Source organism: Hemiscyllium ocellatum, chromosome 3, assembly GCF_020745735.1.
Source record: "Hemiscyllium ocellatum isolate sHemOce1 chromosome 3, sHemOce1.pat.X.cur, whole genome shotgun sequence".
NCBI classification, from domain to species: Eukaryota; Metazoa; Chordata; class Chondrichthyes; order Orectolobiformes; family Hemiscylliidae; genus Hemiscyllium; species Hemiscyllium ocellatum.
The window spans coordinates 103,320,915-103,334,037 of record NC_083403.1 but is presented as its reverse complement, the minus strand read 5'-3'; the positions used below and the strand labels follow the sequence as shown (position 1 = coordinate 103,334,037).

The window sequence follows — 13,123 nt, the reverse complement described above, 5'->3', positions numbered from 1 at the left end:
GTACCACCCCCAAAAAGCAGTGAGTTCCAGTTTCCCATTGAGTGAAAGAAGAATTTCTTCATGCATGCTCTAAACCATCTGCAGTTACATTAAATATATGCCCCTGATCACTCCAAAAAGGGAAAAATTTCTTCCTGCCAACACTGAGCCGTTCATTTTGTACAGGCGGTCCCCGGTTTATAAATGGATTCCGTTCTGGAGTTCATTCGCAAGTTGATTTGTATGCGAGCTGGAACACAATGCAGGACAATATAAAGGGCATGTTCCTAAATACTGGCAATGTTTGTATGGTGAGACATTAAGATTAAACCCTTGTGTGTGGTTGCATGTGTAAGTATGAGCATTTGTAAGTCAGATGTTTGTAAATCGGGAAACCCCCTGTATGTCCCGCAAGATGTGGACTTTGCCGGCTGGGCTACTGTTTATTGCCTGTCTGTAGTTGACCTTGAGAAAGTAATGGTGAACTGCCTTCTTGAACCGCACCATGTCATTGCAGGGCAGGATTTGCTTCCTAGTTACTGTGTTCCTAAGTCATTGGTCATGAGATGAACGTCATAACTAGATTTTCACCCTACCTTTTTAGGTATGTAGAAATATTCCTTACCCTATCTTTAGGCTGGAAAACAACATTTGAAATTCTTGGTGATTGCAGAGGATTCTATCAGTACACAATTATTATTTGTTTTATTCCACCCACTATTGTCATCAGATTCTCACCTCCATATTTAGTCTGTGAAGGTGTCAGTCATAATCAACAGGCATATATGCTTATATAAGTGGAACACATCCAGTTATCAGGAAACAACAGTTGCGTTTGCCAGAATTTGCTGACTGCTCATATAATTAAGATTTGATGGACCTTCACCATAGGAATTCCTTGCCCCTGATGTACGTTGATGAAGAATTGTGCTGAAATATGATTTGATTTTATTGTCATGTCTTTACTTCCTTAGAGCATGGTGAAACGCTCGCAGAACCAAACCTGGAAGGACAGATGCAGGTAATACTAGACTGGAATTAAGTGATACACAAGAACACAAATTTCTTGTTTTTATTTGGCTAGGACAAAAATTGTACTGTTCTCAGACAGTGTTTTTCTTTCAGATATCAGAAAATCCTCACGCGGAGTACGGTCTCTCTGAGAATGTGCAGGTACTGAACTGAGCCATGTGGCAGTTTACTGCAGAGGCAGGTTCACGCACAGTCACTCCTCTATGTATTGAAGCTTATCTGTGCAATTAAATTGAAGTTATCTTCAGTACATTAACCTTTGTTAAAGCTTTCCTAACTTACTCCAATGGATTGTTTGCAGACATTCCAGCCAGTAAGTATGAAATAAAGCGAATATGGCTTGGGATTTTAAAATACTGTTTATAGTGAATGTTTGGAGGAAATATAACATTTTAATGCTGCACTTTTCTCTTTGCACCTTGTCAGATTCTATAAATACATTTGTATAAACTGCCAAGCATTTACAATAAGTCCCATTGTATTCATGATTTAAAAATGCCATTAAATAAAATTCAATTTGAATTAAATGCCGAAAACTCAGGAGTTTGCACGTATGGATGAATTATGGAATATTATAAATAAAAACACCTCCCTAGTTATTATTTTTCATTAAACCTTTCCTAGTCTCCGACTTAGACCTATGTGGCTGTCATTATTCCACATAGCACTGACTCAGTCAACTGGTAGAATTAATATAGCTTGGTTTTTAAAATTGTGTTTCTGTGAATATCTAGAGGAAGTATATTAACTATTTTATACTCTGCACGTTTAAGATTCTTGGCTATTTTGACTGTCCGCATGGTCAGCCTTTCCTGATAGCTATTAAGTGAAGCTAGGCTGTAAAGTCTATTTGGTCAGTCTGATGCTTTAATGTAAAGTCCTTGCAGTTCATAGCCCAGTGATCTTTAAGTAAGGATAATATACTGCAGAAATGGGAAATCTAAATCAAAAATAGAAAATGCTGGGGAAACTTAGGTTTGACAGCAACTGTGGAGAGTGTGTTAACGTTTTATGTCCAATTTGACTTTTCAGAACTCAACTGATATTTGCTGTTTGTGTTCATACAGATGAGTGAGTCGAAGCTGCATCATGAAGAATATAATTTCAAGGGTTTGTTTTGGGTTACACAGTGTTTTGCCACAGATTTAATTCCCTCCCCAACCCACAAACTTTATGATCTCCATTCAACAGAAGGTCTACAATAGTCACCCTAAGCCTCCCTCACTAATTTAAAGTCTGAATAATATTTGCCTGGGAGTGCTTGCTGTCCCCTTGCTTGGAGAAATTAGTGGAAGGATAATGTAGAAGAATCATAAACTTCACTTTTAAAAAGCATAAAGAAACATCTTTTGTATTGAACTTTGTTAGTGATCATTGATAGCAACCCTATTTGAGTTAAAAACTGCATTAGGAACACTTTAGTTGAAGATTTACCATAAGGAATAAAGTGAAAACTTTTTGCTTTTTTTCCTAAATGGGATAGAGGATAGTTGAGAACGAAAAACTGAATGCGGAGAAAACATCTAAACAGAAAGTGGATCTGCAGTCCCTTCCAACTCGGGCATATCTGGATCAAACAGTGGTACCCATTCTTTTGCAAGGCCTTTCAGTTCTGGCAAAAGAAAGGTAAGATGCTTATGAAAAGTGAGTATATATGGCTATTGGGGTCATAGTTGTTTAAAATTCAGCCTTATGCGCACTAGTGCGAGGGCTGAGAGCATTCTTTCAGAAGTTATAGGATGGCCAAGAGCTTTTATTTCACATCATCTTGTTTGTGTTGTAAAATGAGGTGAGAAACAGTATCTCTGAATCCAATTGATGCTGTGAGAATCACTCTGAGGTATAGGTGCCATGGTAACAACCAGCATGTTTTTATAAAATTTAGCAATTTAACCATTTGTATGTTGTGGGGCCTACTTGATTGCAATGACTCCAAGATTTCACATTTACCTCCATTTGTGATACTGTTGTTTGTTATAGAATGTGTACAAGAGGTCACTCTGGAATTCATGGAGCAAAGTCCCACAATGTAGCTAAATCTGGGATTACCTTATCCTTTTGCATTAACACCAACAAAATGTGCATGTTGAGACCTGCATAGAATGATGATTATAGTCATAGTGTTGTTTTTATGCTGGAGGAAAGTATAAAGAACAACTGCTGTTTCTGATCCAGATTAGTGACTAGAACTAGGGATACCAGCATAATTTCAAAATTTCCAGGAGAGACACTGATATAGGGAGTAATAGCCTTCAAGGTGATGTAGACAGACAAATGAAATGCAAGAGCATATTGCAGATGACATTCAACATAGCACATTGCGAGATGATACTTTTCTTTGGTAGAAAGAATACATAATAAATGGCACAATTTTTAAATGTTGTGAATGAGAAGAATGGTCTACTTGTGCACAGATTATTAACCATGGAGGGACAGTTTGACAAAGCAATCTATAAAATGTATTAGGTCCAGGACTTTACATTTCTATTTATAGATATTAAAAGTCAGGATGTTTTGTATGAAAGTTTGTACAGAACTCCTACGGAAGTATTATCAGATTTTGGGCACCACACTATAGGAAGGACATGGAAGTTTTGGAGAAGGCAAAAGAATGAGACATAACTTTTTTTTACGTGGTTAGAATTTGGAAGTGACGGACACAGATACATTTGCAGTTTTTACAAAGAAATTGTTAATGACTATTTTAAGAATAAAAATTGTATAGATACGGGGAAACAGTGAAGTAGAGGACCTAACTAGATTGCCTGCTCTTTGAAGGACATGGACCTGTTGGGGAAAATGGCTTTTGTACTGCAGTATATTTTAGTGCCAGAATCTCTGTTAATTGTAATCATAAAAATTCTTCAGTTCTTTTCATCCTATTTTATAATTAGGCTGCAAAGAAAAATTATGTCTGCAACTGAACATTTGTAATACATGTAATAGGCTAATAGAAAACTGGAAGCAAGTATCCAATGTTTCTCTAATTTTGGAATTTTCCTAATTCTCTATTTAATTTTCAGAAAATAAATGTCAAGAAATCAATAGTTTCAGCCACTTGAGTATTGTATGCAATTCTGATCTTCCACCTATCAGAAGGATGTTGTGAAACTTGGAAGGGTTCAGAAAAGATCTGAGGATGTTGAAAGGGGTTGGAGGGTTTGAATAGGCTAGGGTTGTTTTCCCTGGAGGGGTGACCTTATAGAGGTTTATAAAATCAAGAGGGGCATGGATAGGGTAAATCGGCAAGATCTTTTCCCTTTGGTTGGGGAGTTCGAAAGTAGAGGGCATAGGTTTAAGGCGAGAGGGGAAAGATATAAAAGAGACCTAAGGAGCGCCTTTTTCATGCAGAGGGTGATGCATGTACGGAATGAGCTACCAGAGGAAGTGGTGGAGGCTGGTACACAACAACATTTACAAGGCATCTGGATGGGTTTAAGAATAGGAAGGGTTTCGAGGGATATGGGCCAAATGCTGGTAAATGGGGCTAGATTTATAAAGGATATCTGGTTGGCATGGGCGAGTTGGACTAAAGGGTCAATTTCCATCCTGATTATTTCTGATTCGATGACTCTCTATCAAGTATTTGAAACTTCAACTTCAAATTGAGCTTTCTCCAAATTCCGTGTGAGCAACATTATACCCAACTTAAACTAAATAACCAAAGCTTGACAAATTTGTAGAAGTAGTTTTGAACTTGAAGATTCCAAATGAACCTTTCCTCCACAATTAGCTGGGACTAAAGGCAAATTAACTTAATCTCTTATCAAGTGTGACCAAAACAGTTATCAGCAGTTGATGGTTTCAGATGAATCTAAATTGTTGCAACCACAAGACAATGAAGCAAATATCTTGTGCAGAAGCTTGCACTTATCCATTTTCATATGAGCTAAGTTTGTGCATTGGTCATTCCTTAACATTAAGTGTGCAATTTTAAAAATCAGTTAATTTACCAACAAATGGTTTATTCTGCCTAATTTTCCAGACCTCCAAATCCCATTGAATTTCTGGCTGCATACCTTTTGAAGAACAAGTCACAGTTCGAAGAGAGAAATTAGCTTTTGCTGATAATGTAAAACTGAAGACTTCATCAGATCCATTGAAGTTGAGAAGAGGGAGGTGACTCTTAGAATAATATGATTTGTAAAAGCAATTGAGAATAAAACAAAAACAAATGCAGAAGACCAGAATGTGCATGAAGTGGCCCATAATCCATCTAAAGAATGGTAACTGTGCAGAGCTCATCACCATTTTCTGTTATTTATGTAAACATTTGTGATGTTAAATAAAGCAGTTGTGTTTTTACATCGGTTCAGTCATGTGCAGTTCTTTGCTTCACTCTGACTTCAGAAAACTCTGTCTTACTAGACGTTTTCTTTTGCAGCGAGTATCCAAGTGAGATAGTATTGAGGGATTAAAGAATTATGGTTAAACAAAATAATGGAGGGTGGATATGAAACACAGCTAAATTATCTGGGCTGGGAAGGAAACCAAACAGGACAATGCACTAACAGTGGGAAATTTTCAAATGAGTTGTATATCTAGATTGAGTGATGACTGAATACTGCAGATGAAGGGAGATTAAGAAAGTGAACTGGTGAAAAGGAAGATTAAAAGGGATAATGAGAGAAGCTGTCCAGTGGCAAATAATTGAGGATATTTAAAATGACATATTTAGAGCCAGCTTAAGGATATCAAGAACAAAACAACTGGAGAGCAGCTAAGACCAATCAATCGAAAAACAATCAAGTTGTGGAGGGTGCAGGCAAGGTGAAAATGTATAATTGTAAGTTTTACAGTGATGAAAGTTACCATTATAGCCACGAGGAGATGACAGCTAAATGTCAGATAACAGAAAAATATTTGGATATGAAAAAAGTTAAAGTATTCAAAATAGATGCTAACTGTCTTTAATGGAATGCATCCTTCTGTTAAAGTAAACAAACTGGAAGTCTCAATCCAATTTGTCAGTCTTCTGGTTATAAAATAATTATTACTGCAGAATGGGATGTAACTAGTGCGATGCTCGTGCTTGAAGTGAAAGTGGAATAAATTGGTAACTATATAGACCAATTACACAAATGTTTGTTGGGGATAAATCTTGTTTAAGTTAGTGAGCATTTAAAAATGCACAGTGGAATTGTTTAGCCAAAATTTTGCATCATCGATCAACAAACACCAAACTACACAAATCCCATTTACCTAGCCTTAGTTTTTTTTTAAAAAGTGGAAGGTTGTGTTGACAACTGAAAAATTGGACAGATGAAAGGAATGCAGCAAATTCAGCATTATAGCTTTTCAAAGGTATAAAATGTATTGTCAGAGGTTTTTCTGCAAAACTTATACATATGGTGTAAGGAAGTAAAGCCAGATGGATAGCAAGTTGATTGCCAGAAACTGAGATTAGGGATGATGGACGCTTCTCAGTTTGTATAACACAGTCTTATTGCCTTTTTTTTTTAAAAAGACATATTTGGAATTAGACATTGGGAACATAAGTTTGACATTGTGATACACATACCAGTAAGAAATTTGGGATAACAAGGAAAGTTATAATAGACAGATGTGAAAAATTTATAGGCTATCTTAATGCCAAAACTTTGCATCCTAGACCAACAAACACCAAACTACATAAATCCCATTTACCTAGCCTTAGTCTTTTTAAAAAAGTGGAAGGTTGTGTTGACAACTGAAAAATTGGACAGCATCTCCCAATAATTGGTCCCATTCCTAAATTCTGATGACAACTCACTGTCTAATCTTTACAGTATACTCAACAGAAAGAAATGATACAGCACTCATGACGTACAAACAATATGCCCTTCAATCATGACATTGCATGTACCCCTCAAATCTTTGTGACTGCTTAAGTTTTGGTGAAACAAGACCAAAGCTCGACATTTTTCTTGGGCAGTGAATGACTACACAGAACAACTTTTGTGACTGGACTCAATTATCACAACTTGTAAAATTAATCAAAAGGATACTACATTTCTGTAAAACTTAGGTAATTTATAAATTGCTGAGTCCTAACCTGAGGAAAAAGTGAGGTCTGCAGATGCTGGAGATCAGAGCTGAAAATGTGTTGCTGGTTAAAGCGCAGCAGGTCAGGCAGCATCCAAGGAACAGGAAATTCGACGTTTCGGGCAGAAGCCCTTCATCCTGATGAAGGGCTTATGCCCGAAACATCGAATTTCCGAGTCCTAACCTGAAGCAGGACCAAAGCAGCCTTCCGTTTAAATACTTAATACTCTTTGTTTCTGTGTACACAGGTTCAAAACATTAACATTACATTAGTAGCAAGTCTCACTCTGGACATGGGGAAAATTAGTGGTTGGATCCAACAACAACATGGTGGGTGGATAGATCAGGTGGATATTCTGGAGAGGAATTTGAATCCACAATCTGTGGAGTTGAGCGCTCAGCCAAGCTAAGATAGCAGGAGCTGAAAATGTGTTGCTGGAAAAGCGCAGCAGGTCAGGCAGCACCTAAGGAGCAGGAGAGTCGACGTTTCGGGCATGAGCCCTTCTTCAGAAAGATAGGAGGTAAGGACCATTTCAGATGGCCAATAATCAAAATATTTCAATTGTTGGCCAGTTTTGTTTTTGCAATTGTGGCGTTATGAATTTCAATGATGCTGTACTGAGATACTCCTTGGCCCATTATAACTTTGCCAGCTACTTGATAGAGAATGATGGTTAGGGATGGTTTTCTAGAACACACTGGAGATACCAACATGCCATTTTAGATCTAGTATGAAAAAGTTGTCACAAAGCTAGTCCCTTTTTCCTCTTTAAAAGCTGTTCCTTGGCTCAAAGATACTGTGTCCTTGAATTTTTTTCAGTGGGCGGCACGGTGGCACAGTGGTTAGCACTGCTGCCTCACAGCGCCTGAGACCTGGGTTCAATTCCCGACTCAGGCGACTGACTGTGTGGAGTTTGCACGTTCTCCCCGTGTCTGCGTGGGTTTCCTCTGGGTGCTCCGGTTTCCTCCCACAGTCCAAAGATGTGCGGGTCAGGTGAATTGGCCATGCTAAATTGCCCATAGTGTTAGGTAAAAGGGGTAAATGTAGGGGTATGGGTGGGTTGCGCTTCGGCGGGTCGGTGTGGACTTGTTGGGCCGAAGGGCCTGTTTCCACACTGTAAGTAATCTAATCTAATCCAGGGGTAATAAACCAGGCCGAGCTCCGATCAGTCTGGTTTGGTATAGAGATTGAGGGATATCGAGAGGCTTTTTGTTTATATGTAAATAGATGAGACTTCAAGCTAAAGTGGTCATGTTTTACAAGTGACCTATATAAAGAAAGGGGAGTGGTCAGCTCTCTAGCTGAGCTGAGCAATTTAGTTCAGTCCAGAACTGGTTGGGAGTTCAACAGTGAGCTGTGTGGAAACTCTCTCCTTTTTATAGGAGGTTTGCTTATTGGGACTGTCATGTATATTTGGAACAGTATAATTAAGTCTAGTTTGGATATACTGAGTCCTGTAGGGGTTCTTTATTCTATTCTTGGTGTTTTATTGTGTAATTTTATGAATAAATTTGTTTTAAACCTGGTAGTCAACCTCACTAATTTAATCTGGGTAATTTTCACTGTACACTCACCGAAACAAATTGCAAAGTTATGGTTTGGGCTGCCTGCTTAAGAATGTTTTGAGTGGTCTGGCCTAGTCCATAACAAAATCTAAGTAGTAATCCTGTTGTAAAAGAAACTTCAGAGATTAGTGCTCACAGTAAGACAGAATTTTACATTGTTTTAAAGGAAGGTAGTTCAATCTGTAGCAAGGGTTTCAGATTTGAATAAGCAATGTAATGGAGCATGAGGCAGAAAGGCTGAGCTAGACTGGGAACAGACTTTAAAACACATGACTATACATGGGTATGGACTGCCTTTAAAGAACTACCACATGACTGGCAGGAAATGTCCAAAAACTCAAAAGGTCAGTCAACTATTACAAAGTAACTTAAGACTTCTTGTATTACATTGAGGCCAATAAAGTTGCCAGAAATTATTGTAATTCTGAGGATTGGGAGGTTTATAGAATATAACAAAGGGATCAAGAAACTAATAAGAAAAGGGAGAATACAATATGATATAATCTTTTAAAAAAAAGACATGACTAAATGCTTCTGGAGGTAACGTAAAAACAAGATATTTGCTTAAAACAAATCTGGGTTTAATATAGCTTGCTTTCTCTCAATGGATGCTGCCTGACCCACAGATCGCCAGCATTTTTTGTTTTCAGTATAGGTTCAATATAAGTAGTCAGGAGAAATTATAATAGGGAATAGAGATATGGCAGAGAAGGTAAATTATTACTTTTGTGCAGAGTACTTCCTAAATAGCAAGAGGATGGAAAGTGTAGATGTAAAATGGAAATAAGAGGCCTTGTCAGTAAGTCAATTAAGCAAGGCAAAAGTGAGGACAGCAGATGCTGAAAATCAGAGTCTAGATTAGAGTGGTGCTGGGAAAGCACAGCAGGTCAGGCAGCATCCAAGGAACAGGAAAAGAGGGGTTTCGGGCAAAAGTCCTTCATCAGATTCATTCCTGATGAAGGGCTTTTGCCCGAAACGTCGATTTTCCTGTTCCTCGGATGCTGTCTGACCTGCTGTGCTTTTCCAGCACCACTCTAATCTAGTAAGTCAATTAAGACAACATAGATTCAGTAAGTATTAGGAAGACCAATAGATGTTAGCCTTTATTGCAAGAGGATTTGAGTACAGTAGTGAAGTCTTGCTTCAATTGCATGGGAGCTTGGTTAGACAGCACCTGGAATTGTATGTTGTTTGATCTCCATATCTTGGGACAAATATTACCACGGAGAGAGTGCAACAAAAGTTCATCAGACTTATTCTTGTGATGGGAGTTTGTCATGTGAAGAGAGATTGGGCAAACTGGGTCTGTGTTTTCTAGAATTGCAAAGAATGACAGGTTGAAACTGTCAGTGGAAACTACAAAATACATAAAGGGATAGATAGGTTAGGTTAGGTTAAGACCAGATATCCTAAATTAATCTGATTCCATTTGCCAGCACTTGGCCTATATCCATCTAAACCTTTCCTATTCATAGACTCATCCAGATGCCTTTTAAAAATGTTGTAATTGTACCGGTCTCCACCACTTCCTCTGGAAGCTCATTCCATACATGCACCACCGTGTGTGTGAAAAAGTTGCCCCTTAGGTCCCTTTTAAATTTTTTCCCCCTTACCCTAAACTGATGCTCCCTAATTCTGGACTTCCCCACCCCAGGGAAATGACTTTACCTATTTACCCTATTCATGCCCCTCATGATTTTATAAACCTCTACAAGGTCACCACTCAGCCTCCAACACATCAGGGAAAACAGCCCCAATCCATTCAGCCTTTCTCTAAAGCTCAAATCCTCCAAACCTGGCAACATCCTTGTAAATCGTTTCTGAACCCTTTCAAGTTTCACAACTTCCTTCCAATAAGAAGGAGACCAGATTTGCACGCAATATTCCAAAAGTGGCCTAACCAATGTCCTGTACAGCCACAACATGACCTCCCAACTCCTATGCTCAATGCTCTGACCAATAAAGGAAAGTATACCAAACGCCTTCTTCACTATCCTAGGTGAAAATGTGTTGCTGGTTAAAGCACAGCAGGTCAGGCAGCATCCAAAGAGCAGGGAATTCGACGTTTCGGGCAAAAGCCCTTCATCAGGAAAAGACATGATGAAAGGCTTTTGCCCGAAACGTCGAATTCCCTGTTCCTTGGATGCTGCCTGACCTGCTGTGCTTTAACCAGCAACACATTTTCAGCTCTGATCTCCAGCATCTGCAGACCTCACTTTTTACTCACTATCCTAGGTCTCCACTTTCAAGGATGCAAGGTATCTTTGTTCAGCAACACCCTTCAGGATCTTACCATTAAATATATAAATTCTTCCCTGATTTGCCTTTCCAAACTGCAGCATCTCACATTTATCTAAATTAAACTCCATCTGCCACTCCCCAGTCCATTGGCCCAAATGATCAAGACCCCATTGCAATCTGAGATAACCTTCTTCGCTGTCCAGTACACCTCCAATTTTGATGTCACTTGCAAACTTACGAATCATACTTCCTACCTTCACATCCAAATCATCTATATAAATGATGGAAGCAGTGGACCCAGCACTGATCCTTGTAGCACTCCACTGGTCACAGGCCTCCAGTCTGAAAGGCAACCCTCCACCATCACCCTCTGTCTTCTACCTTCGAGCCAGCTCTGTATCCAAATGACTAGGTCTCCCTATATTTCATGAGATCTAATCTTGCTAACCAGTATCATGAGGAACCTTGTCAAACGCCTTACTGAAGTCCATATAGATCACATCCACTGCTCTGCCCTCATCATTACTTCTACAAAAAACTCAATCAAGTTTGCGAGACATGATTTCCCACATGCAAAGATGATGACTATCCCTAAAGTTCTTGCCTTTCCAAATACATGTAAATCCTGTCTTTCAGGATTCCCTCCAACAACTTCCCACCACAATATCAGGCTTACCGGTCTATAATTCCCTGGATTTTCTTTACCACCTTTTTTAAATAATGGCACCATGTTAGCCAACTTCCAGTCTTCTGGCACCTCACCTGGGACTATCGATGATGCAAGTATCTCAGCAAATGGCCCAGCAATCACTTCCTAGATTTCCATGGACTTCTAGGGTACATCTGATCAGGTCCTGGGGGTTTATCCACCTTTATGCATTTCAAGACATCCAGCAGCACCACCTTTGTAATATGGACATTTTTCAAGATGTCACCATCTATTTTCCCACATTCTATATCTTCCACAGTAAACACGGATGTAATATACTCATTTAGTATCTCCCACATCTGCTGCAGTTCCACAAAAAGGTTGCATTGCTCATTTTCTGAGGGGCCCTATTCTCTCCTTAGTTACCCTTTTGTACTTAATGTATTTATAGATTCTCCTGAACCCTATTTGCCAAAGCTAGCTCATGTCTCCTTTTTGCCCTCCTAATTTCTCTCAAGTATATTCCTACTGCTTTATACTCATGTAAGGATTCACTTGATCTATCCTGTTTGTACCTGACATATGCTTCCTTCTTTTTCTTAACAAAAACCTCAATTTCTCTAGTCATTCAGCATTCCTGACACCTACAAGCCTTGCCTTTCACCCTAACAGAAATATACTGTCTCTGGACTCTTGTTACTCAGAGTGGTGTGAATTCTCTAACGTAGACAGCTCTGGAGGCAGGTCCTTGGGTATGTTTCAGGTGGAGATTGAGAGATCTCTGACTACTAATAGCATACAGGATTATAGGAATAGGGTAAGTAAAAGGACATTGAAGCATTTGATCAGCAACAATCTTATTGAACGGCTGCCTCCATTCCTTTTCAATTAGTCCCATTTTGCTCTCTGCCTGCAATTCTTTTGCCTTCAAGTATTTATCCAATTCTCCTTTGCAAGTTGTTATTGAATTCCTTTTATTGTTTGGTGTATTCCAGATCATTATAACTTGCTGTAAGAGAAATAGCTCTTTAGTCAATCCTAACTTTATATACTGTTTTAGTATTATTTCATGACATGTTGGCATCACTGACAACATTTGTTGTCCATCCCCAAATAGCTCAAATTGATTGGCTTTCTGGGACTTTCACTGGGTAATTAAGAGTCAACCAGAATACCATAGGTCTGCAGTCAGATGTAGGTCAGACGAGGTAAGGAGAGCAGATTTCCTTCCCTAAATGATATCACTAAGTCAGATGGGTTTTTATGATAATCAGTACATAGTCACCATTAGTCACTTTTTTAAAAACTCCAGATTTTATTACTACTGTAATCAGTTTCTGTCCTTTTCTTCATCTTTAAGAGACATAGAATCACTAAGACTGTTACAGCTCAGAAGGTGGCTATTTGGCTAATGATGCATGCACCTGCTCGCTAAATGAGCATCATGCTGGTACCATCCTCCTGCCCTTTCCCTGTAACAATGCACATTATTTCTACCAAAATACAGAAATTGTCTTATGCCCTCTTGAGCACCTCAATTCTTGAGCACCTTTGCCACACTTCCAGGCAGTGTACGCTAACTACTCACTGAGTGAAAAGGGTTTTTCTTACATCACATTTACTTCTTTTGCA

General features: G+C 38.8%; 1 protein-coding gene across 1 annotated transcript in view; it reads left to right on the top strand.

Moving 5' to 3' along the window:
• The window catches only part of dpy30 (dpy-30 histone methyltransferase complex regulatory subunit), a 12,312-nt gene extending 6,996 nt beyond the window's left edge, over positions 1–5,316 (top strand). The window contains exons 2-5 of the mRNA XM_060852389.1: positions 954–1,000; positions 1,105–1,152; positions 2,495–2,637; positions 4,997–5,316. Of these exons, the coding sequence (XP_060708372.1) occupies positions 954–1,000; positions 1,105–1,152; positions 2,495–2,637; positions 4,997–5,069 (311 nt within the window). The 3' untranslated portion in view covers positions 5,070–5,316. The remainder of the gene's footprint in view (positions 1–953; positions 1,001–1,104; positions 1,153–2,494; positions 2,638–4,996) is intronic.
• The last annotated feature ends 7,807 nt before the right edge of the window (positions 5,317–13,123 follow it).